This window comes from Sus scrofa, chromosome 9 (genome assembly GCF_000003025.6).
Source record: "Sus scrofa isolate TJ Tabasco breed Duroc chromosome 9, Sscrofa11.1, whole genome shotgun sequence".
Lineage (NCBI taxonomy): Eukaryota > Metazoa > Chordata > Mammalia > Artiodactyla > Suidae > Sus > Sus scrofa.
The window spans coordinates 92,516,176-92,542,737 of record NC_010451.4 but is presented as its reverse complement, the minus strand read 5'-3'; the positions used below and the strand labels follow the sequence as shown (position 1 = coordinate 92,542,737).

Sequence of the window (26,562 nt, the reverse complement as noted above, 5' to 3'; positions counted from 1 at the left end):
TGCCAGTTCAATTCCTGACCTCACTCAGTGGATTAAGGATGCATATTGCCACAAGCTGCAGCATAGGTCACAGATGTGGACTGGATCCAGTGTTGCTCTGGCTGTGGTGTAGGCCAGTGGCTATAGCTTTGATTTGACCCCTAGCCCGGGAACTTACATATACTGCAGATGCAGCCATAAAAAGAAAAAAATCCTTATTCAGATTTTAATATACTTGTTGTTTTTTAATCCACTGCAGTAATTTTACATGTGTTTAGGTGTATGTATATATGTACATTAGCTGCTGTTGATATTGTAATAATCAAGAATATTTTGTAATAATCATCTTAATCCTCTGCCTTAAAACAGTTTTGCTAATTTCCTTTTATAATCATAGCTGCACAGCTGAAGTCACAATGAACATAACAATAATGGATCCTTGTGAACTTTTTTTTTTAAAGGGCCACACCTGTGGTATATGGAAATTTCCAAGCTAGGGGTCAAATCACAGCTACAGCCACCAGCCCATACCACAGCCATAGCAATGCCATATCTGAGCCACATCTGCAACTCATACCACAGTTTGCAGCAACACCAGATCCTTAGCCCGCTGAGCAAGGCCAGGGATTGAACCTGAATCTAGTTGGGTTCGTTTCTGCTGAGCCACAGTGGGAACTCCAGATCCTTACACACCTTTAAAAAAAATTTTTTTTTTTTAGCTATGACCCACGGCATACGGAGGGTCTCAGGCTAGGGATCGAATCAGAGCTGTAGTTTGCAGCCTACACCACAGCCACAGCAATGTCAGATCCAAGCCATGTCTGCAACCTACACCACAGCTCACGGCAACGCTGGATCTTTAACCCACTCAGGCCAGGGATAGAACCCACAACTTCATGGTTCCTAGTCGGACTCATTTCCACTGAGCCATAATGGGAACTCCAAAATTTTTTTATTTTTAAATGAAGTGTTGGAATGAAGCTTCTTTTGGCTTCCTCGAGGGGACCACACTGCCCTGTGTGCTCCATATCATCAGCATTTTCAGAAACCAGCTGTAGGTTTTTGAAGGCTGGGATCTGTGGATCCCCCCCATGCTTTCTTTCCTAGCTATGCACTAAGCTCTGCTGTATGGTTTGTTTCCTTAGGCTAGAGCTAAGGACTTGACTTATCTTGCCTTCTTTCCCCACTTCAACTTTTCGTTTTGGGTAATTTCAAACCTATAGACAAAGAACAGGAGAGTGAACACCTGTATCTACTTTACCTAGATTCACCAGTTGTTAACATTTTATCACACTTGCTCTATCTTGCTCTTGTGTGCATGTGCTCCATCTATTTACTCACATATCCATGCTTTCTCTTTTGCTCCATTTGAAAATAAACTGCAGGTATCATGACACTTTATCTCAAACACATGAGCATGTATCTCCTAGGGAGAAGGATGTTTTCTTAAAAAGCCACACCATTACAATCTCAGGAAATTTAGCCTTTGTATAGTATTACCTGATAATTATTGAATATTCTGATTTCTCCACTTTTCCAGTAATATCCTTCAAGGTTTTTTGTTGTTATTGTTGTTGTTGATGTTTTAGGTCCAAGATCCAATCAGGGATCACTCAATAGATTTAGCATTTAATCTCTTTGGTGTCTTTTCATCTAGCAGAGTATACCCACCCCAACTTTTCTTTCTCTCTCACTTGACATTTGTATATTTTAATTGCCCAAGCCAATTATTTTGTTAAATGCCCCCAATTTAGATTTGTCCGATTCTTCATCATTATTATACTCAGGGTTAAACATACTTGGCAAGACTATAACATAAATAATGGATCTTTGTCATAGTATCTTATCAGGAGGTCACCATCATTTTTGGACATTGAGAGACACTTAAAAAGCTGGCTCCTGTATCCTTTTCACATTCCAGTAGCCTGTCACAGCTTCCTTACTTTGTATAAAACAAGATGTTCTGAGTTGCTTTAGTATATTTCATGCCCACACCTAGGATAGCAGTTTCTCCAAGAAGTCCTGTGTAACTATGTTAGATATTAAGTCTTACAATTACTGTGTGATAATCTTTGGGGGTTTTTTGTTTGTTTGTTTTTTGGTTGTTTGTGGGTTTTTTTGGGGTTTTTTGTTGTTGTTGTTGTTGTTTTTGTCTTTTTGCCATTTCTTGGGCCCTCCCGCAGCATATGGAGGTTCCCAGGCTAGGTTCTAATCAGAGCTGTAGCTGCCAGCCTACACCAGAGCCACAGCAACGTGGGATCCAAGCTGCGTCTGCAACCCACACCACAGCTCTCGGCAATGCCGGATTGTTAACCCACTGAGCAAGGGCAGGGATCAAACCCACAACCTCATGGTTCCTAGTCGGATTCGTTAACCACTGCGTCACGACGGGAACTCCATCTTTGGTTTTTAATTCAATGAATTTTATTATATTTATAGTTGTACAACCATCATAAAAACCTAATTTTAGAACATTTCCATCCCAAGCGCCCACTCCATCCTTCTCCCCTGCCACCTGTCTCCTTTGATAACCATAAGTTTTTCACAGTCTGTTTCTGTTCTGCAAATAAGGTCATTGTATCATTTTTTTTTTTTAGATTCTACATATAAGTGATAGCATATGATATTTGTATCTCACTGTCTAACTTCACTTAGCATGATAGTTTCTAGGTCCATCCATGTTGCTGCAAATGCTGTTATTTCATTTCTTTTTATGGTTGAATAATATTCCATTGTGTATATATTCCACATCTTCTTCATCCACTCCTCTGTCAGTGCACATTTAGGTTGTTTCCATGTCTTAGCTATTGTATATAATGCTGCAATGAACACTGAGGTGTATATATCTTTTAGAGCCATGGTTATCTTCAGATAGATGCCCAGGAGTAGGATTGCTAAATCATATAGTGGTTCTATTTTTAGTTTTTTGAGGAATCTCCATACTGTTTTACATATTAGTTGCACCAATTTACATTCCTACCAATATTGTAAAAGGGTTCCCTTTTCTCCAGACCCTCTCCAGCATGTATTGTTTGTAGACATTTTGATGATGGCCGTTCAGGCTGGTGTAGGTGGTACCTCACAATAGTTTTGATTTGCTTTTCTCTAATAATTGGTGATGTTGAGCATTTTTTCATGTGGTTTTTGGCCATCAGTAAGTATTCTCTGGAGAATTGTCTGTTTAGATCTTCTGCCCATTTTTTTGATAGGATTGTTTGTTTTTTTGATATTGAGCTGCAGGAAGTGTTTGTGTATTTTTGAGATTAATCCCTTGTCAGTCACTTCAATTGCAAATATTTTTTCCCATTTTGGGGGTTGTCTTTTCATTTTGTTTAGGGTTTTCTTTGCTGTGCAGAAACCTTTAATTAGGTCCCCTTTGTTTATTTTTGTTTTTATTGTCATTGCTCTAGGAGGTGGATCTGAGAAAATGTTGAAGTTTATGTGGGCAAGTGTATGGCCTGTGTTTTCCTCTAAAATTTTTATAGTATCCAGTCTTATATTTAGGTCTTTAATCCATTTTGAGTTTATTTTTGTTTATAGCATCAGGGAGTGTCCTAATTTCATTCTTTTACATGTAGCTTTCCAGTTTTGCCAGCACCACTTAATGAAGAGACTGTCTTTCCTCCATTGTATATATTCTTGCCTCCTTTGTCATAGATTAATTGACCATAGGTGCATGGTTTTGTTTCTGGGTTTTCTATCCTGTTCCATTGACATATATTTCTGGTTTTGTGCCAGTACCATACTGTCTTGATGACTGTAGCTTTATAGTATAGTCTGAAGTCAGGATGCCTGATTCCTCCTACTCCATTTTTCTTTCTCAGGATTGCTTTGGCTATTCTGGGTCTTTGGTGTTTCCAAGCAAACTTTATTTTGTTCTAGTTCTGTGAAAAATGACATTGGTTAATTGATAGGGATTGCATTGGGTAGTATGGTCATTTTGACAATATTGATTTTTCCAGTTCAAAAGCATGGTATATCATTCCATCTGTTTGTGTCATCTTTTTTTTCTTTCATCAGCACCTTATAGTTTTTAGAGTACAGGTCTTATGTCTCTTCAGGTATTTTTATTCCTAGATATATTAAATTTCTTTGGATGCAGTGATAAATGGGATTGTTTCTCTAATTTCTCTTTATGATCTTTCATTGTTAGTATATAGAAATGCAGTTTATTTTTGTGTATTAATTTTGTATCCAGAAACTTTACCAAATTCATAGATAAACTCTAATAGTTTTCTGGTAGCATCTTTAAATTTTCTAGGTATAGTATCATGTCATCTGCAGACAGTGATAGTTGTACTTCTTCCTTTCCAATTTGGATTCTTTTTTTTTTTTTTTTTTTTTTTTTGCTTTTTAGGGCCACATCTGCAGCAAATGGAGTTCCCAGGCTAGGGGTCAAATCATAGCCATAGCAACACAGGAGTCAAGCCACATCTGTGACCTAACCACAGCTCACAGCAACACTGGTTACTTAAAACCACTGAGTGAGGCCAGAGATCAAACCCACATCCTCATGGTTACTAGTTGGGTTCATTAACACTGAGCCACAAAGGGAACTCCTGGATTCCTTTTATTTCTGTTACTTCTCTAATTGCTGTGGCTAGGACTTCCAAAACTATGTTGAATAGAAGTGGAAAGAGCAAAAATCTTTGTCTTGTTGTAATCTTAGCAGGAATTTTTCAGCTTTTCACCATTGAGAATGATGTTAGCTCTGGGTTTGTCATACATAGCTCTTATTATGTTTAGGTAGGTTCCCTCTATGCCCACTTTTTGTGGAGGGTTTTTATCAGAAATGGGTGTTGGATTTTGTCAAAAGGTTTTTCTGTATCTATTGAGAGGATCATAAGGTTTTTATTCAGTTTGTTAATGTGGTGTATGATACTAATTGATTTGCAGTTACTGAAGAATCCTTGCATCCCTGGGATATAAATCCTACTTGATCATGGTGTACAATCCTTTTAATGTATTGCTGATTTGGTTTGCTAGTATTTTGTTGAGGATTTTTGCATCTATGCTCATCAGTGATACTGGCCTGTGATTTTCTTTTTTGTAGTAGCTCTGTTTGGTTTTGGTATCAGGGTGATGGTGGCCTCATAGAATGAGTTTGGGAGTGTCCCTTCCTCTGCAATTTTTTGGAATAGTTTCAGAAGGATTAACTGTTCTCTAAATTTTGGATAGAATTCACCTATGAAGCCATCTAGTCCTTGACTTTTTTTTTTTTTTTTTTTGTCTTTTTGCTATTTCTTTGGACCACTCCCGCGGCATATGAATGTTCCCAGGCTAGGGGTCGAATTGGAGCTGTAGCCCCCGGCCCACGCCAGAGCCACAGCAACGCAGGATCCAAGCTGCGTCTGCAACCTACACCACAGCTCATGGCAACACCGGATCGTTAACCCACTGAGCAAGGGCAGGGACTGAACCCACAACCTCATGGTTCCTAGTCGGATTCACTAACCACTGCGCCATGACGGGAACTCCCTAGAATTTTGTTTAAGTTTTTAAATCATGGTTTCAATTTCAATATTTGTGATGAGTCCATTCATATTTTCTATTTTGTCTTGGTTTAATCTTTGAAGACTGTACTTGTGTAGGAATTTGTCCATTTCTTCTAGCTTGTCCATTTTATTGGCATATAGTTGCTTGTTAGTCCCTTAGGTACCTTTGTATTTCTGTGATGTCTGTTGTAACTTCACCTTTTTCACTTCTAATTTTATTGATTTGAGTCCTCTCTTTTTTTCTTGATAAGTCTGGATAAGGGTTTATCTAATTTGTTGACCTTTTCAAAGGACCAGCTTTTAGTTTCATTGATTTTTTTATGGTTTTCTTCATTTCCATTTCATTTATTTCTGCTCTGATCTTTATGATTTCTTTCCTTTGCTAATTTTGGGGTTTTTTTGTTCTTCTATCTCTAGTTGCTTTAGGTGTAAAGTTTGGTTGTTTTTTTGAGATTTTTTTCTTGTTTCCCGAGGTAGGCTTGTTTGCTATAAACTTTCCTCTCAGAATTGATTTTGCTGCATCCCATAGGTTTTTTGGATTGTTGTGTCTTTGTTGTCATTTACATCTAGGTATTTTTAATTTCCTCTTTGATTTCTTCAGTGATCCATTAGTTGTTCAGGAACATGTTGTTTCGTCTCCATGTGTTTGTGTTTTTTGCATTTTTTTCTTGTTATTGATTTCTAGTCTTATAGCATTGTGGTTGGAAAATATGCTTGATATGATTTCCATTTTCTTAAATTTACCAAGGCTTGATCTGTGGGCCAGAATGTGATCTATCCTAGAGAATGTTCCATGGGCACTTGAAAAGAATGTGCTTTCTCCTGCTTTTGTATGGAATGATCTATAAATATTAAGTCCATGTGGTCTAATGCATCATTTAAGGGCTGTGTATCCTTGTTGATTTTCTGTCTGGATGATCTGTGCATTGCTGTAAGTGGGATGTTAAAGTCCTCCACTATTATTGTGTTGTCAATTTCTCCTTCTAAGGCTGTTAGAAGTTGCCTTATGATAGTATTGCTACTCCACCTTTCTTTTAATTTCCATTTCATGGAACATTTTCTTTAATACTCTCACTTTCAGTTTGTATGTGTCCCTATAACTGAAGTGATCTCTTAGAGACAGCATATATATGGGTCTTGTTTTTGTATCCATTCAGCCAGTTCTGTGTCCTTTAGTTGGGGCATTTAGTCCATTTACATTTAAGGTAATTATTGATATGTGTGTTCTTACTGCCATTTTGTTAATTGTTTTTGATTTGGTTTTGGTGGTCTTTTTTCTTCCATTCTTCACTTGTTTTCTTCTCTTGTAGTTTGATGACTATCTTTAGTATTGTTTTTTATTTGTGTGCATGTCTATTGTAAATTTTTGGCTGAAGTTGTTGGTCTCTTAATTGCCAATGCATCTCCAGTATTCTGCATTTGTACCCTCCTCTTCTCATGATTTCTGGTTTTGGTAGCATATTTGTGTGTGGATGATCTCCTACCTTTACTATGTGTATGCCTTTACTAGTGAGCCTTGTTATTTGCAATATTTCTTTTTTTCTAGTTGTGGCCTTTTTTTTTTCCACCTAGAGAAGTTCCTTTAGTATTTGTTATACAGCTGGTTTAATGGTGCTGAAATCTCTTAGTTTTTGCTTGTCTGTAAAGTTTTTGATTTCTCCTTCACATACGAATGAGTGCTTTGCTGGGTAATCTTAGTTGGAGGTTTTTTCCTTTCATCACTTTAAGTATATCATGCCATTCCCTTCTGGCCTGCAGCGTTACTGCTGAAAAATCAGCCAATTACTTTATTGTGGTTCCCTTGTGTATTATTTCTTTTCCCTAGCTGCTTTCAATATTTTTGTCTTTAATTTTGGTCAGATTGATTAAGTTTGATTAATATGGAGTTCCCATCATGGCTCAGCAGTTAGTGAACCTGACTAGCATCCATGGGGATCCATGAGGACGCGGGTTCCATCCCTGGCCTTGCTCAGTGGGTTAAGGATCCAGCCTTGCTGTGAGCAGTGGTGTAGGTCGCAGACATGGCTCAGATCCCGTGTTGCTGTGGCTGTGGTATAGGCTGGCAGCTACAGCTCCGATTGGACCTTAGCCTGAGAACCTCCATATGCCATGGGTGCAGCCCTAAAAAGTTTGATTAGTGTGTGTCTTGGGGTGTCCCTCCTTGGGTTTATTTTATATGGTACTCATTGTGCTTCCTGGGTTAGAGTGATTCTTTTCCTATGTTAGGGAAGTTTTCAGCTATTGTCTCATCACATATTTTCTCTGGCCCTTTCCCTCCTTTTTCCTTCTGACACCCCTATAATGCAGATGTTGGTGGGTTTAAAGTTGTCTGAGTTCTCCTAGACTGTCTTCATTTCTTTTCAGTCTTTTTTCTCTTTTCTGGTCTTCATCAGTAATTTCCACCAATCTGTCTTCCACCTCACTTATTCATGCTGCCTCCTTGTTGGTCCCTTCTAGTGAGTTTTTTATTTCATTTATTGCATTTTGCATCTCTGCTTGCTTGCTTAATCTTTAAATCTTTTGTTGTTGTTTCTTTTTTTTTCCTTTGGGCTGCACCCACGAGATATGGAAATTCCCAGGCTAGGGGTATATTGGGAGCTACAGCTGCCAGCCTATGACATAGCCACAGCAATGTGGAATCCAAGCCATATCTGCTATCTACACCACAGCTCATGGCAATACCAGATCCTTAACCCACCGGGCCAGGGATCAAACGCCTCGTCCTCATGGACACTAGTTGGGGTCATTACCACTGAGCCTCAGTGGGAACTCTTTCATCTTCTATTTGTTGTTCATTGTTTCTTGTAATTTATCAATGTTTGCCTCCAGTTTATTTCTAAAATCTTAAATCGTCTTTACTATCACTAGTCTAAAATCTTTTTCATGGAGATTGATAACCTCTAGATCAGTTACCTGTTTTTCTGGGGGTTTTTTCCTGTTCCTTTATCTGATTCTTAATCTTTGCCTTTTCATTTTGTATAGATTGTGTGGTCTCCTTATTGCAGGCAATAGGGTTATAACTTCTCTTGCTTCTGATGTTTGCCTCCTTGTGGCTGAAGTAGGTACAGGGATTTGCTGCAGACTTCTTGATAGAAGGTATTGGTGCTTGCCTGCTGGTAGGTGCAGCTGATTCTTATCCCTCTGGTGGGTGGTGCTTTGTCTCTGGGTATGATTAGAGGTGGCTGTGTGTCTAGGAGGTCTTTAGGTAGCCTGTTTGCTGATGAATGGGGCTGTGTTCCCACCCAGTTGTTGTTTGGCTGGGGCTTCTCAGCCCTCATGGATGGTGCCAGATTTTTCCAAAATGGCCGCCTCCAGGGGAGTTCATGCTGACAATTATTTCTGAGACCTTTGCATCCAGTGTTCTTACCCCACAATGAGCCACAATTTTTTTCCCAGGAGATCCTCCAAGACCTGGAGGTAGGTCTGTCCCAGATTCTTATGGAGTCTCTGTTTTGCCCTGGGACATATGAAAGCCTGTGTGTGTGCCCTTCAAGAGTAAGGTCTCTGTTTCCCCCAGTCCTGTGGACCTCTTGAGCACAGCCCTGCTACACCCTTAACATCAAATGCTCTGTGGGTTCCTCCTCCCAATGCTAGACCCCCAGGCATGGGAACCTGATTTGGGGCTTGTAGGTCTCACTCCTGTGGGTGAGCTTTTCCAGTCTGTGGATTGCCCATCCTGCAGGTATGGGATTGCTTATATCACATAGGCACTCCTGTCATCTCCATGTGGCTTCCCTCTTTGTCTCTTGGTGGAGGTTATCTTTTTTGGGAGTTTCCAGTCTAGTTTATTGATGGTTGTTTAGCAGTTGATTGTAATTTTGTTGTTTTCATGAAAGAAGGTGGGTTCCAGTCCTCCTCCTCTGCCATCTTAATCCTGTCTCTGCCCAATAATCTTTGTTTAAAAAATTTGTTTAACCTAAGTATACATTCTCAAAGAATTGAATACAGGGCTTAAACAGATACTTGTATACCATTGTTCATAGCAGAATTATATCCACTAGTCAGAAGGTGAAAATAATCCATACACCCATACAGATGACCAGAGAAACAAAATGTAGTTTATCCATACAATGGACTGTTTTTCAGCCATAGAAAAGGAATGAAGTTCTGATAACATACTGCAACATGGATGAACCTTAAAAATACATAATGCTAAGTGAAATAAGCCAGACACAAAAGGGCGTATTTTATGATACTGCTTATAAGAATGAATCTAGCATGGGCAAATTCATAGACAGAAAGTAGATTAGATGTTTCCAGAGACTGTGGAAAAGGAAAGAATGGAGAGTTACTGTTTAAATAGGTAGGGAGTTTTTGTTTGGGACATTGAAAATTTTTGGAAATAGTGGCAATAGCTGCACAATACTGTGAATGTAGTTAATGCCACTGAATTGTACACTTAAAATGGTTAAAATGGTAAACTGTGACATATGATATATATTTGCAGTAAAGAAAACAATTATATATCTGTATCTGTAATTAGCAGGAAATCTCTTTAAAACATTAGAGGTCAATGATGAATTAGAAATTTGGAAGAGACTATCCAAAGTAATTGCATTCCTGGGGCATTTAGAAGAACTCTAGAGCTCATTTTGGCCTGAAATATGTCTCTTAAGCTTAAACATTAAAAAGGCTTCTTGAAATATCTGTATCTTTTGATCCTGACATAAAATGATAAACATGTTAAACCTAAATGTAACAATTACTCTTCCATATGTTTTCCTAGCACCACTATATTTTCCTGTATTATTTTAGTCAGCAAAAACTATGAAGTTAACAGTCATCTTTCAGTATCTGTTCTCATTTTACAAAGGAAGGAACAGACTCAGAGAAGGTGCCTTCCCCAGGTCCCACAGCTGTTAAGAACACAGGAGCTCTGCTGTGTCTCAGCACAGTTCTTACTGAATCATTCACTAAGTACATAATTATTTAATGAGTATCTCCTGTGTGCTAACATTGGGAATATAATAATGAACACAATAAATTCCATGTCCTTTCTTCAAGAGTCTACAGTTTAATAAAGGAGAGAGCCCCACAACTCTCATATACAGTCATATACAGTATGACAAGGTGGGTTATAGTCACTCTAAGAACACTGCAGAGGGCTTGTTTCAAACAATATATAATATTCAAGCATCTGATATGTGATTCTGTTTATACTTCTATAACCACATGAGTAAAACCTAAGCCTTCCATCTTCTCTGGAAAACTGCTAATTTTCAAAGACTTTAATTAGCCTTTCACAGCCTCACACCAGCCACTTAGAGTTGATGTTTTGCACACTGTAGGTTCATACATACTCAGCTCTGGAAAGAACTTGTTTTCCTCAGCTGTGGAAAGAGATCTGCCTTCCTTCTTCATAGGCCTCCTTAAGTTCACATGACAATATTCGTAATGCAGAGCAAATGCTGAATAAATGTTTATTCAGTAAGTGAATCAAACCCTCCAACTGAATTGAAGCAATTCTGCTTCTACTGCATTACTTTATCTCTGTATGGATTTCCTGATACTTCTGTGGGCCTCGGCACTGGTACCATTACTTTCATTTTTTGTTATCCTTTACTAACTGAATATGACCGTATTCTCAAAAAAAGTTAAACTTTTATTTTTTTGTGCCAAAACATATCTTAGACTTCCGTATCTAGAACTTTATGAGAAGCACAAATAATCCCTCTAAAATATTTAAGGGTAACATTGAATATGATAAAAGATCAAACATGTTGACATATAGATGTTCAACTTTATAGTTAGATATGTTTTGCAGTATTTTGTAGAGTATGTAAGTTTTTAATGGTTTTAGGATCTTATTGCTATCATGCTTCAAGGGCAATTAAATATTTGTTACTTCATCCTAACTTTCAGGTAAAGAAGATACTCCTTCACTACTTGGTCTCTGTGGGTCTCTAACATCAGTGGCAAGTTACAAATCTCTAACAAGCCTAAAATCTAATGACTACCTTGCAAGTCCTACAACAGAGATGACAAGTCCAGGTCTAACTCCATCTTGAAAAATTTTATGTAAAAGCCAAAAGTTTTTATGTTACACATGTTCAATTTACATAAGTTTGACTGCTGGGAAAACCTTTGGAATTTTCTATTGTTCTGGCACATGTCTGGAATTCTATTGCTTATTATATAATTCAGTCCATTCCATGTAAACTTCTGAGTAAAAAAAAAAAAAGATCCTGCCATTTTTCATTTTAAACTTCTTATACTTGTCACTGAGGAAGTATAAAATTGAATAGGCTTAAAAAAATGTTCAAGTGATCCTCCAAATTAACAGTCCATTGGCAAATCGTACATATATTTAAATTTATCATAATTAGTAGAAACTGAGTTCAGTGTTTTAATCTAGATGCTTTAGCCAAGTATTTTCTTTTGCTCTTTTATTCAATGATCAAATTTTCTAAAAATGATTTATTTTTCATGAATTTCTTCCTAGGTTCCATTGTTTAAATGCCTTGTCTTTAAAGTGAGGAGAAAGGCTCTCAGCGACAGTTTCACAATGGCTTGTTCAGATTTTAACAGTTATCATTTGGCATCAACTAAACATTCCCCATAACATTTTATAAATTTTGTAGGATGTGTCTTCAGTCAGTTTCTGAATTTGTTAGGGTAATAGGGAAAGTATTTTACTGTATTTTAGGTCATTTCAGTAAAATGATTAAGTTTCTTGTCATTGTTTCCCCAAGATTTTCTTAAAAGGTTATCAGTTTAAAAATTGATCAAGCTTATGCCTCATAAGTTGGAAACATTTCAAAACATAGAACAAATGTTGAAAAAGTATTTTATCAGGAAAGATTTCAGGATCATTTAAGGAATTGAGAAGCTTTTAAGTAAGGATCAGTAGGCTAATCACCACACTTAACACTATGTCTGACATCTAGTGCTGTTTTTCTCCCTGGTGTACAGCAACAAATTGTGTCATGTATGCTTCACAGTTTCTATCATTAATCATGCCCTAATCTCATTTTAAAGCTGATGCTACTGTGAAAAACTGCTGCACTTCTACACTGTAAAAAATTAGTTTTCTTTAAAAAAAAAAAAGCTATGAACTGTCTTTTAAATTTTTGCAAATTTTGGAACTATACATTTGGTCCCTAAAAATTCCACTGTACTGAGAGAGAAAATATCTGAAGTATATTTTCTATAATAACATGAGGAAAAAATGATCAGTTGTGCCAAAGAAGTTTTATACATTGTTTACATGAAGAGGCTTCTACAATGCCTATTGGGGACTTCATATACTTATTTCTATTTGTTAATAAAACATTACATGCAAACTTAGTAGTTTTGACATATAGAAAGAATGTTCCTCCTAAAATATTTTATTGAGAGGAGATAAGCACTTATCACAGTCATTAGTAATGTGGGAGTGTGGTGATTCTCTGCAATATTTAGAGCTTTACTCTCAATTTGGAATTTGAGATAATAAATAGTAATAAAAGGCTAGTCTTATATGTAAGACAGGTCAAACAGTGTCATTTTAGGGACAAAGGAGGCCTGGGAACCCTTAAAATAAATTATCTTAGATGTACCAGAGCATATTCTGAGCTTTATTCCTTTAGCTTAAGGCTTTAGTACTTGTAGTAATGCAAGTATTCTTGAGAAATGGTACCTTTAATCTATTCTTAATTCTGTGTACCCTATTGTGAGGTATCTAAAGCAATCGGTAAGGAATTCCCGTCGTGGCGTAGTGGTTAACAAATCCTACTAGGAACTATGAGGTTGAGGGTTCAATCCCTGGCCTTGCTCAGTGGGTTAAGGATCTGGCGTTGCCATGAGCTGTGGTGTAGATCGCAGACTCGGCTCAGATCCCACGTTGCTGTGGCGTAGGCCGGTGGCTACAGCTCCGATTCAACCCCTAGCCTTGCAACCTCCATATGCTGCGGGAGCGGCCCAAGAAAAGGGCAAAAAGACAAAAATAAATAAATAAATAAATAAAGCAATCAGTAATAAGCATGGAGAATGGAAGGAAGGTTTAAATGAGGACAATAGAAATACTGGGAGGAGGGAATGAGAAATGGTTTAAGGAGAGGAACTTCAAAAATTTTAGGATGGCCTTAAGCACAATTGCTATTTTGCTAACAACTATCAGAATGTTTAAATGCTTTCATTCATGGTCCACTCTCAAATGACATTTATTATCCTTTAGTAATTTTAAAAAATCATATTAAATTTTTCCATTCATTTTTATAATATAGAAAGGAAATAATACAAGATCCCATAATTGATAAAAATTTTTCAAATTTGCCCAATGTGTACAGTAACTTGTGGATCAACATGCTGCTAAATGCAGATTTAAAACATGACATCTGAGGATTAATGACTTTTCCTCCTTTCTTGGAGCTCTTGGTATAAAATTCATCTGCTAATGTGAATCAGGTTTCTACATAGTTCATTTCATATTTAGTTATGAGGTAGTTTATTAATGTTTGCATGAGGTATGTCTCAGTCTTTAATTTTAGGTAGTAGTGTTTATGGTTCACACATTCTCCTCTAAACAGAATGCTGAATTATATCCTAATATTTCCATGTGTATTTTGTTGCCTTGATGTACTATATATATTTGTTGCATGTATATTAAACATTTTGTACCATGCAGTAGTAGTCTTTTTTCCTTGACAAAAAGTTGCTTGATTCAAATTGTACACTGAACCTTTGTTTCAACAATGGGGTAAATTTTACTTAATACCTAAAATACTAATATGAAAATGGTTTTGGAGAAATCCTCATTACAACTCATGTCAAATTCTTTTTTTTTTTTTTTTGGCTGCAGGCAAGGCATGCAGAAGTTCCTGGGCCAGGATTCGAAACCACACAACAAAAGTGACAATGCCAGATCCTTCACCTGATGAGCCACCAGGGAACTCCAATACTCATTTTTTTAATGATATGATATACTTTAGAATGACAACATCTATTGAAGTATCAGCATTAAATAAAACCATAAATCCTTAAGCAGTAAGTACCAAATACAAGATTATTATGACTGACAGAAACCTTAAAAATGCAAGTAGACTAAGCTGGGCTTTACTTAAATCATCTTTATTAGATTCAAGTACAAGTTTTTAAGTGGTTAAAAATGTGTCTCTGAGTTCCCGTTGTGGCGCAGTGGTTAACAAACCCGACTAGGAACCATGATGTTGCGGGTTTGATCCCTGGCCTTGTTCAGTGGGTTAAGGATCAGGCGTTGCCGTGAGCTGTGGTGTGGGTCGCAGACGCAGTTCGGATCCCACGTTGCTGTGACTCTGGCATAGGCCAGTGGCTACAGCTCCGATCAGACCCTCTGGGACCCTCTGGCCTAGGAACCTCCATATGCCACAGGAGCGGCTCAAGAAAAGGCAAAAAGACCAAAAAAAAAAAAAAAAGTACTGCTCTTGTGGAAAAACAAAGCACAACTCTTTAACTTTTAGAGCTGTGCCAAAAATTCTTCCTCGGTTTTCTCTTGCCTTCTTATTCCTCCTTTGGCGAACAAGGCCCCCTGGCCTCCATTTCCAATCTGATCTCCTACATGGCCATGTAATACTCTCTGCTGAAGCCACTGGCACTAAACACCACTGCCTGATTGAGACTCCCAACCTCCAGGTATGTTTGTTTAGTTGGATCACCTGTCCCAAACTTAAAAGCATTTCCTGACCCCCAGACTGAGGGGAGAATTCTGCTTTTCCATTACTCCTTTTGCATACACAAAAAGGTTTCACAGCTGAAACCTAAAGGCCAGTGACATAATCTGAAATGTTTTATCTCCAGTGTTTCTATACCACCTACCACATTAAAAGGTCTCAGTAAGTGCTGAATGATAAATTAAAACATAACAGCAATTTAATTTTGAAAAAATTGAAAAGTGATTCACTAACCTTTTCCATATCCCTGGTATTTGTGCCCCAGAAAAAAAGAGGGAAATTTTTAAGAGTCGATTATGGTTACATATAGTAAACAGTTTTCCTAGAACTAAAAAATTTATTTTAACTCAGTATTACCTTTTTATTTGTTTTTTCTTGTCTTTTTGTCTTTTTAGGGCCGCACCCATGGCATATGGTGGTTTCCAAGCTAGGGGTCAAATGGGAGCTGCAGCTGCTGGCCTACGCCACAGCCACAGCAACACAAGATCCAAGCAACATCTGTGACCTACAACACAGCTCAGGACAATGCTGGACCCTTAATCCACTGAGTAAGGCCAGGGACTAAACCTATGTCCTCATGGATACTAGTCAGATTCATTTCTGCTGAACTACAAGGGGAACTCCAATATATTACTTTTTTAAAAAGTCATATATATATTATATGAAAGGTAACAAACATGTAATATTTGAATAAGACATTTTTTCTTAAAAAACTTACACATAAATAAATGTGTAGGTGAGAAATTTTGACATTAACAGAATTACACTGTTTGCTTTTAGAAACATTACCAAGAACACAATTTCTAGCCAAGCACTTTTTGGTTGGTACTATTAATGCTTCTTTACCACTTACATCTAGAGAAGCTTCAATTCAGCCTTCTTTTCATCCAGATACACTGCAGGTAAAGTATGTTAGAAAAAGTGTAGGATTTATTATTGTAGTCATAAATAAGAACTTTCCACAAGTGCAGTCAGTATAGGGGCAGGGGAAGATGAATTCCCTTCTGGTATTTATAAGTGACTTTACATTGAAATATGTGATTGCTTTTTGAGAGCACTGTTCAAAAGCTAAATTTTTTTTGTATCACTTATCAAAAAAGAAGCATAACAATCAAGGTAAATTTAGATTTAAAAATGTTAAACATCAGTATTCAAGATAAACTTGTGTGTGTGTTTTATAGATGTGTGTAGAAAAGCATTCATAATGATTTTATATGAAAATACTTAGCTGAAAGCACAGTGATAATTTTAAGAAAGAACAAAATATTTAAAATATAAGTTATAAATATTTATGTTTTATGGGTATATATGTTGCAAATTTAAGGTAACAGGATAAAATAAACACAAAACTTTAAATACAAACCCTATACAGTTTATTTCTGGTGAAAGTTTTCTAATGTAATAGAAAATACATTGATTCTTCAACCAACACTAGAGAAGATTTGTTGCTTAAATATATTAACTATGTTTTAGGGGGAAAAATGCCTCATATTTTCATAGAATATACATAGACTGCAATAAAGTGCTTCCTCTTACAGGTTACAGATCCTGAGAAAATCAAAAATATTTTGTTTCTTGAAATCGTATCCTTTTTATTCTATTCCTACATTCATAACTAAATTAATCAAACATTATTAGCCTACAGTGACCGAAAGCTCTTTCTTCAAGGAGACTGCTGCCTGCTTAGTTCTAAGTCTAGCATATGATGTGAGATATGTAAAATCAAGGGACATTTTGGAAATATTTTATGACTGATACCATATTAATAATCTGTTTTGTTAGAACAAGCCAACAGAAGCGACCTAGAGAACTCCACAAAGGGTGGTCTTGAATTGCAAGATGGCTGAAACCAGACTCTTCCTGTGCTGAAATATCATTTTTACTAAATACAGCATGGTTTCCTACTGCACACCCAAATTTGACTGAAGTGAACATTTAATATGGTCAGTAAAGCTCCCTCTGTCTTGCACAAAAAGTAGGTAATACAGGGTCTTTGATCATCAAAAACAGCAGCATTGACACACAAATTATATTTTTGGTTCATGAAGATAAAAAAAGCCATACTTTTGATTAGGGAAATCCTAATACACATGAGGCCTTTAAAAGTTAACAAAGTTAAAAAATAAAATACCAAGTGTATGTTTAAAGAAAATAATAGGTAATATTTGGTAAACATGAATAATTCTATTGAAAGACTGCCTTCTGTTATCTACTTTGCTGAAATACCTAAATATCTATGTCCACGATTCAAATGTGCATAAAGACTTGGGAATTTTTCTTCTATACTCTGTACTTCAATCAGCACACAATCAAAATGTTCTGGCGTATCTGACACACTCCCAGTAGGATAAAGTTACACTGAAATCAGCATCAACTCTCAGAGATTATTGCTCTCAATGCTAAGGAATAATTTTTCTTTACTAGGGTGTTCATTGGTTACGATTTCTAAAATATCTTTTCCAATACCTCAAAATTTAGGATAAAAAATTTATCTTAAAACTAGGATTTGATTTAAATCTAAAGTAGAAATTTACTATTCACTTATAAATAAGAAAGACATAAAATGATTGAAAGATAATGGTGAAAAAAGCTCTTGCCTAATATTCTCCATCTTATTATTGATCATGGTTGTTGTTTCAAGTTGAAACAGCGCTCTAGTACTGCTGTCTTCGAGCATTTTGTTTCTGGAAAAATGACTTTCCAAATTCATATGTACTGATCATAATAGCACAAGCAGGAGCAATTTTAATTAAGCGAGGAATTAGGCCTGAAAGAGAACAGACAAAAATCAGAACAAACTTTTACCTTATTTTTAAAAATGTAATTTATTTGGTTTCACTGTGATAGTTATCGAATTAAGTGAAGTGATATATCAAATACTATCCCATAAATTGGTGTCAAAGAATAAGCCAAACTGCTTACTACCTATATCTTTAATTCCAAGTTACTTTAATATACAAATCTTACTGACCATAAATTATTATCTAACATTTTTAAACACAGCAAAGGTATTTAAGAGGAAAGTAAATGTGGAATGTTTTCAAAACTTTGCTTCTGAAAGTTAATTTAAGAAAGAAATAAATTGAAAAGTAAAAGTAATCATGTAGTTGATGATTTGGTAAAGGAAATAATTTTACCTGTAAATAATCCAGAAAACCCATCCTTAGCAACAATGTTCTTCATTATAGCCCAAGTTGACATTTGCCAAGGCATAGAAACTAAATGTTAAAATAAAGAGATGATACTATTATAAATTACCGCTTAATTTCTAATACAGATAATACACATAGAAGAGTGTTTATGGGAGTTCCCTGGTGGCTCAGTGAGTTAAAGATCTGGCATTGTCACTCCTGTGGCTCTGATTACTGCTGTGGAGCAAGTTCCAACCCTGGCCAGGGAACTCCAGCATGCTACAGGCTCAGCCAAAAAAAAAAAAAAAAAAAGGTTTGGGGGTTTATCATTTCATTATAATAAGAACAGATATATTTACCTAAAGAGCTTTTTTTTTTTTTTTTTTTTTTTGGTCTTTTTGCCATTTCTTGGGCTGCTCCCATGACATATGGATGTTCCCAGGCTAGGGGTCGAATTGGAGCTGTAGCCACCAGCCTACGCCAGAGCCACAGCAACACGGGATCCTAGCCGCGTCTGCAACCTACACCACAGCTCACGGCAACACTGGATCCTTAACCCACTGAGCAAGGCCAGGGATCGAACCTGCAACCTCATGGTTCCTAGTCGGATTCGTTAACCACTGAGCCACAACGGGAACTCCATAAAGAGCTATTTTAAAATCTTATTTTTAACAGTTGGATTCATTAAAAAGAAAACATTATTAGGCAGTAAATTCAAAGGTACATACAGGATTAGATAAAATCAAGGAGGAATATACCAAAGGCTTCTCCTGAATTGATGTTTATTTCTTGAGCTTGGTGGTGTGTATCCTTTATACTTTCTCTCCATCTTGAAAATCTTTCACAATGAAAAATTTTAAAGATGTACAGATCTTCATGGGGTTCCCAAAGCCAAAGTGAAGACCTTGTAACCATTTTTCATTAAATTTTTATTGCACATATTAAAAAAATTTTTTTTCCAAAAAGAGGTTTTAAGGAAAATAGCTCATTCTCCCTAGTGAGGTCCTGCTTTATTAAAACTTTTCCGAAGAGATGTGCCAGTCTTGAAATGAATTAGATCAGCCCTTTCTCCTCCAAAGGAAAGATTTATCCTTTAACAGTAACATCTCAATTATTTGCAACGACTCAAATATCTGGAACACAGTAAAAAATTAATTTATATATTTTTTGAAAACAGCAAAAATAGCCGGCAGTAAAGTTCAGACATGAAGTCATGAATGAGCTGTTCATTCACAAAGTTCCATTTACCTTCATTTTATACAATGATTCTAAGCAGCTGGCTTAGCCCACAGACTACTAGATGCAGTACATGAGAAAAAAATCTGCTAAGAAGCAAGCATGCTACCATGTGAACACTGTGATACCTGAGGATTTCAAAGTCTTGGTCTGAGACCAGTGGTTGATAGGCAAACACTCCTATGTTATCCTCACTGGCTTCTGAAAGCTGCATTATGAAGCTCTAAGTAAGCAATGTGCACAATGATGACAACGCTGAGTCATTAAGAAAGATGACATACTATTAAGCATGTGTAGGAAAAAGGGAAAGATTAGAAAAAGATACCTTTCAAAATTTTTTTAGAATTTTCCACTAAAAATGAGGGGCTCATTATCTTAATTTTATAAAAAGTATCAGATTCTCTGACTATGAAGATAAATGAGGCCTTGTGATATATTTAAGAAGTTAAACTAGCAACATAAATATAAGCATAAATATAATAATTACAACAACTCAACAGAAAGGACACATTTTAAAACCAAGAACAAAGACTTACCAGTGAAATTTAACTTTCTTTAAAAAGTCAACAATAAAAACCATATACTACAAGTTGATAACTTATACTTCATGTTTAAATTATTCCATTGAAATTCCATTAACAATTGGCAAAATAAAGGAAGCCAAGTAGCTGGGTACTTCTAGCATTATAGACTCAAGCCCCAAACTGGTCTCTATTTTAACAGCAGGGGAAATTAATGTAAAAGAGAATTAACAAAAAAAAAAAAAATTATCAACTGGAGGTAAGCTACGGCAGAGCTCTAATCAAACCTTGAAAGTATCTTCTGCCTAAAGATCCAACATCAAAAAGCTATTTTTTGATGCACAAGTAACTTCTTACACTGTAAGAAAATACGACTTCATTATTAAATATTTCAAGCATGGACAACAATAAACACCAATTTACTGACCATCCAAATTTATCAAATCCTAACAACTGTTATGTTTCAGAAACAAAGTTCCATTTCCAATGGGTTTGCTACACCTTCTATGATAATAATGACAGAATCTAGTAGAATCAGCTAAAAGTACATTTTTATTCTACAAGAAATTACAGGTTATAAAGAATTAAAAGTAGATAGGATAAGCGGTAGACAAAAACACATCAAAATGGAAGATAAAAATTAAAAAGAGGAAGAAAATGTAGAAGCATACTAATGAAACACATCAAGAGAAAAAAGGCTTTCCAGTAATTTCCTATCCTTCATGATTTGCCTAGATTTAACTGAAAGAATACCTACAGAATTTAATCTTCTGTATAGCAGGTGTGAGAATTAACTGATGGCAGGTAAAATACATAGACATTAAGATTTCTTAAAATTTTTGTTTAGGTTTAAAGTATTTTTTTCTGGATATTCCACTCTAACAGTATATTAGTATGAGTTAAACAGTAAGGCAACAAAGGGAGTTCCCTTCGTGCCTCAGCAGAAATGAATCTGACTGAGGATGAGGGTTCAATCCCTGGCCTCACTCAGTGGGTTAAGGATCCAGTGTTGCCGTGAGCTGTGGTGCAGGTCGAAGACACATCTCAGATCTGGCATGGCTGTGGCTGTGGCTGGCAGCTGTAGCTCCAATTAGACCCCTAGCCTGGGAACTTTGATATGCTGTGGGTACAAAATGCAAAAAAATGCAAAAAAAATCTTATTTTCCCTCTTTTAGATATTCCTAACCTAGTATCTGGAAAGAAAAATAAAAATATTCATGGCATCCTGAAAATGTTTTATATTAATTAAACTTACTTTTATGACTTTCATATGTCCAAAGTTGTGTCTGCTTTTGTGTTTTTACCACATCAAATGGCAAAGTTACAACAGCTGCAAACTAACAAAAATAAAGTTGATTAATTCAAATCTACTTTAAAATCTTTCTATATTCTTCTGATTTGCACATAAGGATAGTAATAAAAATCATAACTGAACTGAAACTTAAAATGAAACCAGATGTATCTGAAGAGAAACTTCAATTAAGGAAAAGAGAAGAATATCCTAGGTATTTCTTGCAAAATTCAGGATTAAGTAAATAGTCTCAGAAAAGTTCCACTATTTTCCTGAGAGACAGAATTCCAACCAGACCTTTCTGACCAAAACCAGCATTCCTAATTTCTGATGCTCCTGTGTGTTCCATTATTCCTTCACTACATATAAAGGTACAGTACATATTCTAAAGCAGAAATCAAGTATCAAGAAAGCATTTAGAAATTTCCAACAAATGCTACAATTAAAAATTAATTTACATAAAGAAAATAGACTTTGAATTTTAATTCTATACCCCTTTTCTTTACGGATTTCAACATTTATCAAATGTATACAGTTCACAAATCACATTTTCAGAAATTTAGATCAAAGTTAATCAATTTAATGATTATTTTCATAATGCCCCAATTAAACAAGGGAGACTTTTTGAAAGAATAAATTCCCTTAAGAATGTCTCATAAGATTTGATATAAGAGCCAAAGTAAAACCTGGCCTCTATTTTTTGCTTCCCAACTCACATTCGACCAATATGCTCATAAAATACCCTTTAATATCATATTTAATATATTTTGTCTGACTATGCTTAAGTTCTTGAGATCAGTTTCAAATATCTCAGGTAAGACAAACTCATTTATTGTTTCTTTATTTCCACAATCTAGCTGTACAGCTTGCCCCTTATTATCTGGGGAAAGTTGGTTCCAGGACCTACACAGATACAAAAACCTGCAGATGCTCAGGTCCCTTATATAAAATGGTATATACAATTAGCCCTCCAAATCCGCAGTTTCCATATCTGTGGGTTCAACAACCAGAGTTGGAATTGGTTGAACCTGCAGGTGAAGAACCCCGACAGGCAATATCAAAGGCAGCAACTATGTGGTATAAGCCTGACACTTTCTAAAACGACATGGTTTAGGCTATTCTGTTTGCTGACAGAAAGCCGGGGATATTGTCCCACTGAAGTACCTTTTCAGTTCAGAGACAAAATTTTATTTAAAAAGTCAAAAGGCAGCAATATTTTCTAGATAACTAAAATGTTTTAAATAAAGTTTCCATGTTAGGCAGAGGTAGTAAAATAGGTAACTTTCCTTCATATTACTGGAAAGCTGGTACAACATCCTGCAGCTATTATTGAACTTCATTTTTTTTTAGACATTAAGCAGTAAGCATTAAATTGCTAAAAAGAACCGCTCTTTTGCCTCAATAAGTTTATACCCCACTAGGCTTAATATGACAGCTCTCAGACCATGTAAGTTTTGAATGCAATCTCAGGGGCTTCCTTAGCCTAGGTTCTGACACAGCTATTCCAGTATTTGGCTTCAGGTTTCCACGACTTCACTAATGCTCCTTCACTCATGTTTTCATTTGGTTCCAGTATATCAGCTCATCACTCTACATCATCACAAATTCACTTTGTAAGTACGTGGATATAAGAAAGCTCTTTGTGGCCAAGATCATGGTGATATGAATCTGCATAAAAGAAGTCCACTACACGACTTTACATTATATGGAAGGATGGGAAAAGGTGAAATCTCTACTACCCAAAAATGATCTTTTGATACTTCTCACTTCTAATTATAACTTTTGTTAAAATTCATTTACAAAGTACTCAGCCAAAATGTTCCCAAAGAAACAGGAATTAGCAGCAAAGGATGAAGTTACTTCTACTCAATCCAATAAGTAGCTGTAAGATCTACTGCTACCGGCATTTAATGACCAAAATGCCAAATACTTTGTAAATAATAAAGTGCTATTTAAACTCTTACCATTATCACAACTGTAATGATCCAAATCCAAAAGTTTTTCAGAAAAATACATTTGTAATATAATAAAAAGATGTAAAATGCACTTTAAAACATGTAATGGCTAAATAATTTAACTCAAAATAGGAGAGTAAATACTTAGAAAGAAATTTGTGGTGCAGCCTGAAAGTGCTAACAGTAGACATGAAAGGCTATATAATATTTTGTTCTCTTTTAGTAAGACAGTTGTTAACAAGACTGCTTTGGAATATTAACAACAAAAGAGTAAACTTACAGAACCAGACAATGCTCCTGAAGTAAAAGTGATCATAAATGTTGGTTCATATAAACCAGATTTTGCACACAACCACTTCTTTAAAACTTCATAGTTATACCAGTACAGTGCTATAAAAAAAAGAATGAAATGAACATATATTTAGAAATAAAATGTGGACTTTAAAGAAAACATCTGAGGAATATTATGTATTAAAGGAAAAGAGAAATTCTAGCCTTGACACACCTTGCTTTCTGCTTACACACATACCAGGCAAGATTTTTTAAAAAGGAACCAAATTCTCAGTAATATTCTAGTATCTCATAAACAAAAAATTATGCATCAGTAAAAAGTAAGACTTTAATTTCAAAACCTGACAAGGACAACAGAGGAAAGGAAAAGAATAGTCCATCTCATTCAAGATGTAAAAATCCTAAAAAAAGTAGGCAAATGGGAAGAGTTCCCATCGTGGCGCAGCAGAAACGAATCCTACTAGGAATCATGAGGCTGTGGGTTTGACCTCTGGCCTCAGTCAGAGGGTTAATGATCCGGTGTTGCCGTGAGCTGTGGTGTAGGTTGCAGACGCAGCTCAGATCCCACGTTGCTGTGGCTCTGGCGTAGGCTGGCGGCTACAGCTCCGAAAAGACCCCCAGCGTGGGAACCTCCATATACCATGGGTGCAGCCCTAAAAAAAAGACAAAAATACAAAAAAAAAAAATTAAGCAAATGAAGCTGGTCATACACTATGACTAAACTGAGTTATCTCATGAATACAAAAGTAGTAAATACAACAAATGCTTTAGATGCCATGCATCACATTAACAGAATCACAGAACCATCTAAAAATGATGGGAAAGCACTTCACGAAATTCAATACACTTTCGGAGTTCTCACTGCAGCTAAGCAGTAATGAACCTGACTAGTATCCATGAGGATGTGGGTTCGATCCCGGGCCTTGCTCAATGGGTTAAGAACCCAGCATTTTTGCCATTAACTGTAGTGAAGGTCACAGACGCAGCTTGGATCCTGTGTTGCTGTGGCTGTGGTGTAGGCCAGCAACTGCAGCTCTGAATTGAACAGTAGCCTGGGAACTTCCATATGCCACAGGTGTGGCCCTAAAAAGCAAAAAAATAATAATAATTGCAATACACTTTCATTCAAGCAAACAAATTCCTTGAAAACCTAGGGATAAAAGGGAACTTCTTCAACTTGATAAAGGATACGCATCAAGAACTTAAAGCAAAAATTATTATTAATGGTAACAACAGAACTATTTCCTTTTTTGGGGGGCCACATCCACCGCATACAGAAATTCCCAGGTCTGGGATCATACCTAAGCCTAAGTAGTGACCCGAGTCATAGCAGTGACAATGCTGGATCCTTAAACTGCTGGGCCACCAGCAAACTCCAAAACTTTCCTTTAGAATGAGGATAATGATATGGATGCAACACTATCACTGGCATTATTCAAAGCTGTAGTAGGCAGCACTGTTAAGCACAGTATTTATAGAAAAAAAAATAAGAGCTATAACTTTAAAAATGAAGTAAAGTAGTTATAATTTACATATTACTGTCTACATAGAAAACCCAAAAAGATAGGCAGACAAATTAGAATTTATAACAGAGTTTTAAAAGTAGCTGAATATAGGTAACAGATAAAAACTGACTGTAACACAGCACCAACCACAAAGATCTAGAAAACTTCTTTTTAAACAGACCTTTAAAGTTAGGTACTAGAAGCTGGGGTTTAGTGGGTATATCTACAAATAAATCTAAATAATAAAGCTGAATAAATAACCTTCATGAAGAAAATTTAAAATCTCTACTAAAACATTTTATTTTTCTTTTTATTTATTTTTTGTCTTTATAGGCCCACATCCAAGGCATATGGAGGTTCTCAGGCTAGGAGTCTAATCGGAGCTGTAGCCGATGGCCTACACCACAGCCACAGCAACACTAGATCTGAGCCGAGTCTGCAATCTACACCACAGCTCACGGCAATGCCAGATCCTTAACCCACTGAGCAAGGTCAGGGATCAAAACTGCAACCTCGTGGTTCCTAGTCAGATTTGTTTATGCTGCGCCATGACGGGAACTCCTACTAAAATATTTTAAAGAAGAGTTATATAATACGTAGATAGGGCATTCCTACAGCAAAAAAAAAAAAAAAAAAAAAAAAAAAAAAAGGTAGCATAATTTTATTATTATGTATTTTAATTTAGACAACATTGTAGCATTAACATAGGGTTAAACAAATTGGCCAGTGAAACAGATCCACGCATTTGTGAAAATTTAATGCAACAGGGTTGACAAAATAAATCCCTAGAGCAGCTATGTCTACTCAATAAGTGATGCTGGGATAACCATCCATATGAGGGGGAAATGAAGGTGAATACTATTTCAGCCATTTTCCCTATCAATTATGGATAAGTGAATGGCCAATGAAACAGTATTCAACCTCAATAATCAGGGAATTTTAAGTTAAAGTGGGATACTACTTTAAATTACTAGATAAAAAAAATTAAGAACTCTGGCAACAAACGAGCTGGTAAGGAATTCCCACTGTAGTCCAGTGGGTTAAAGGATCCAGCGGTGCTGCATCTGCAGCATAGGTTGCAGCTGCGGCTTGGATCCAATCCCTGGCCTGGGAAACTTCCATATGTCACAGGTGCAACCATTTAAAAAAAAGTGCTGGTGAGAGTATAAAATGAAACAACAGGAAGCTGGTGGTTGTGATCTGCACAATCACTTTACAAAGGGTTTGATATTACCTAATAAAATTTAAAATGTGTATGTTTACATGAACCAGCAAAACTAAGACTTAGAAAAATTCTTACACATGTACACCAAGAGACTATTAAAAAATATTCACACCATTTTTTACTCATTTACTCATATATAAACAAGAGTGAAAGCAAAAAAAATAGGTACATATAAAAATAAGGAATCTTACAAACATTTTTGATTAAACTAAGTTTTAAACTTCAAAAATAGGCAAAACTACATAACATTGTTTAGCAATAATATATATGTGGTAACACTTTATGTTTGGCCTTTTAGGGCCATGTG

The 26,562-nt window shown here is 36.1% G+C and overlaps 2 protein-coding genes across 18 annotated transcripts in view; one reads left to right on the top strand and one right to left on the bottom strand.

The window, feature by feature from the left end:
* Positions 1–17,149, top strand: part of RUNDC3B (RUN domain containing 3B) — a 297,986-nt gene extending 280,837 nt beyond the window's left edge. For 7 of the 8 annotated variants that reach the window (XM_021102523.1, XM_021102518.1, XM_021102522.1 and 4 more), the window contains one exon: positions 11,337–17,149. In XM_021102523.1, coding sequence (XP_020958182.1) covers positions 11,337–11,482 — 146 coding nt within the window. In that variant the 3' untranslated portion in view covers positions 11,483–17,149. The remainder of the gene's footprint in view (positions 1–11,336) is intronic. The other variant, XM_021102519.1, reaches the window with a different exon arrangement.
* Positions 16,009–26,562, bottom strand: part of SLC25A40 (solute carrier family 25 member 40) — a 45,206-nt gene continuing 34,652 nt past the window's right edge. For 2 of the 10 annotated variants that reach the window (XM_021102525.1, XM_021102526.1), the window contains exons 9-12: positions 23,515–23,624; positions 21,244–21,325; positions 18,238–18,318; positions 16,454–17,867 (exon numbers count right to left, since the gene is read on the bottom strand). In XM_021102525.1, the coding sequence (XP_020958184.1) occupies positions 17,755–17,867; positions 18,238–18,318; positions 21,244–21,325; positions 23,515–23,624 (386 nt within the window). In that variant the 3' untranslated portion in view covers positions 16,454–17,754. Of the gene's footprint in view, positions 17,868–18,237; positions 21,326–23,514; positions 23,625–26,562 lie in introns of all 10 variants that reach the window. The other 8 variants (XR_002347064.1, XR_002347061.1, XR_002347063.1 and 5 more) reach the window with 7 other exon arrangements.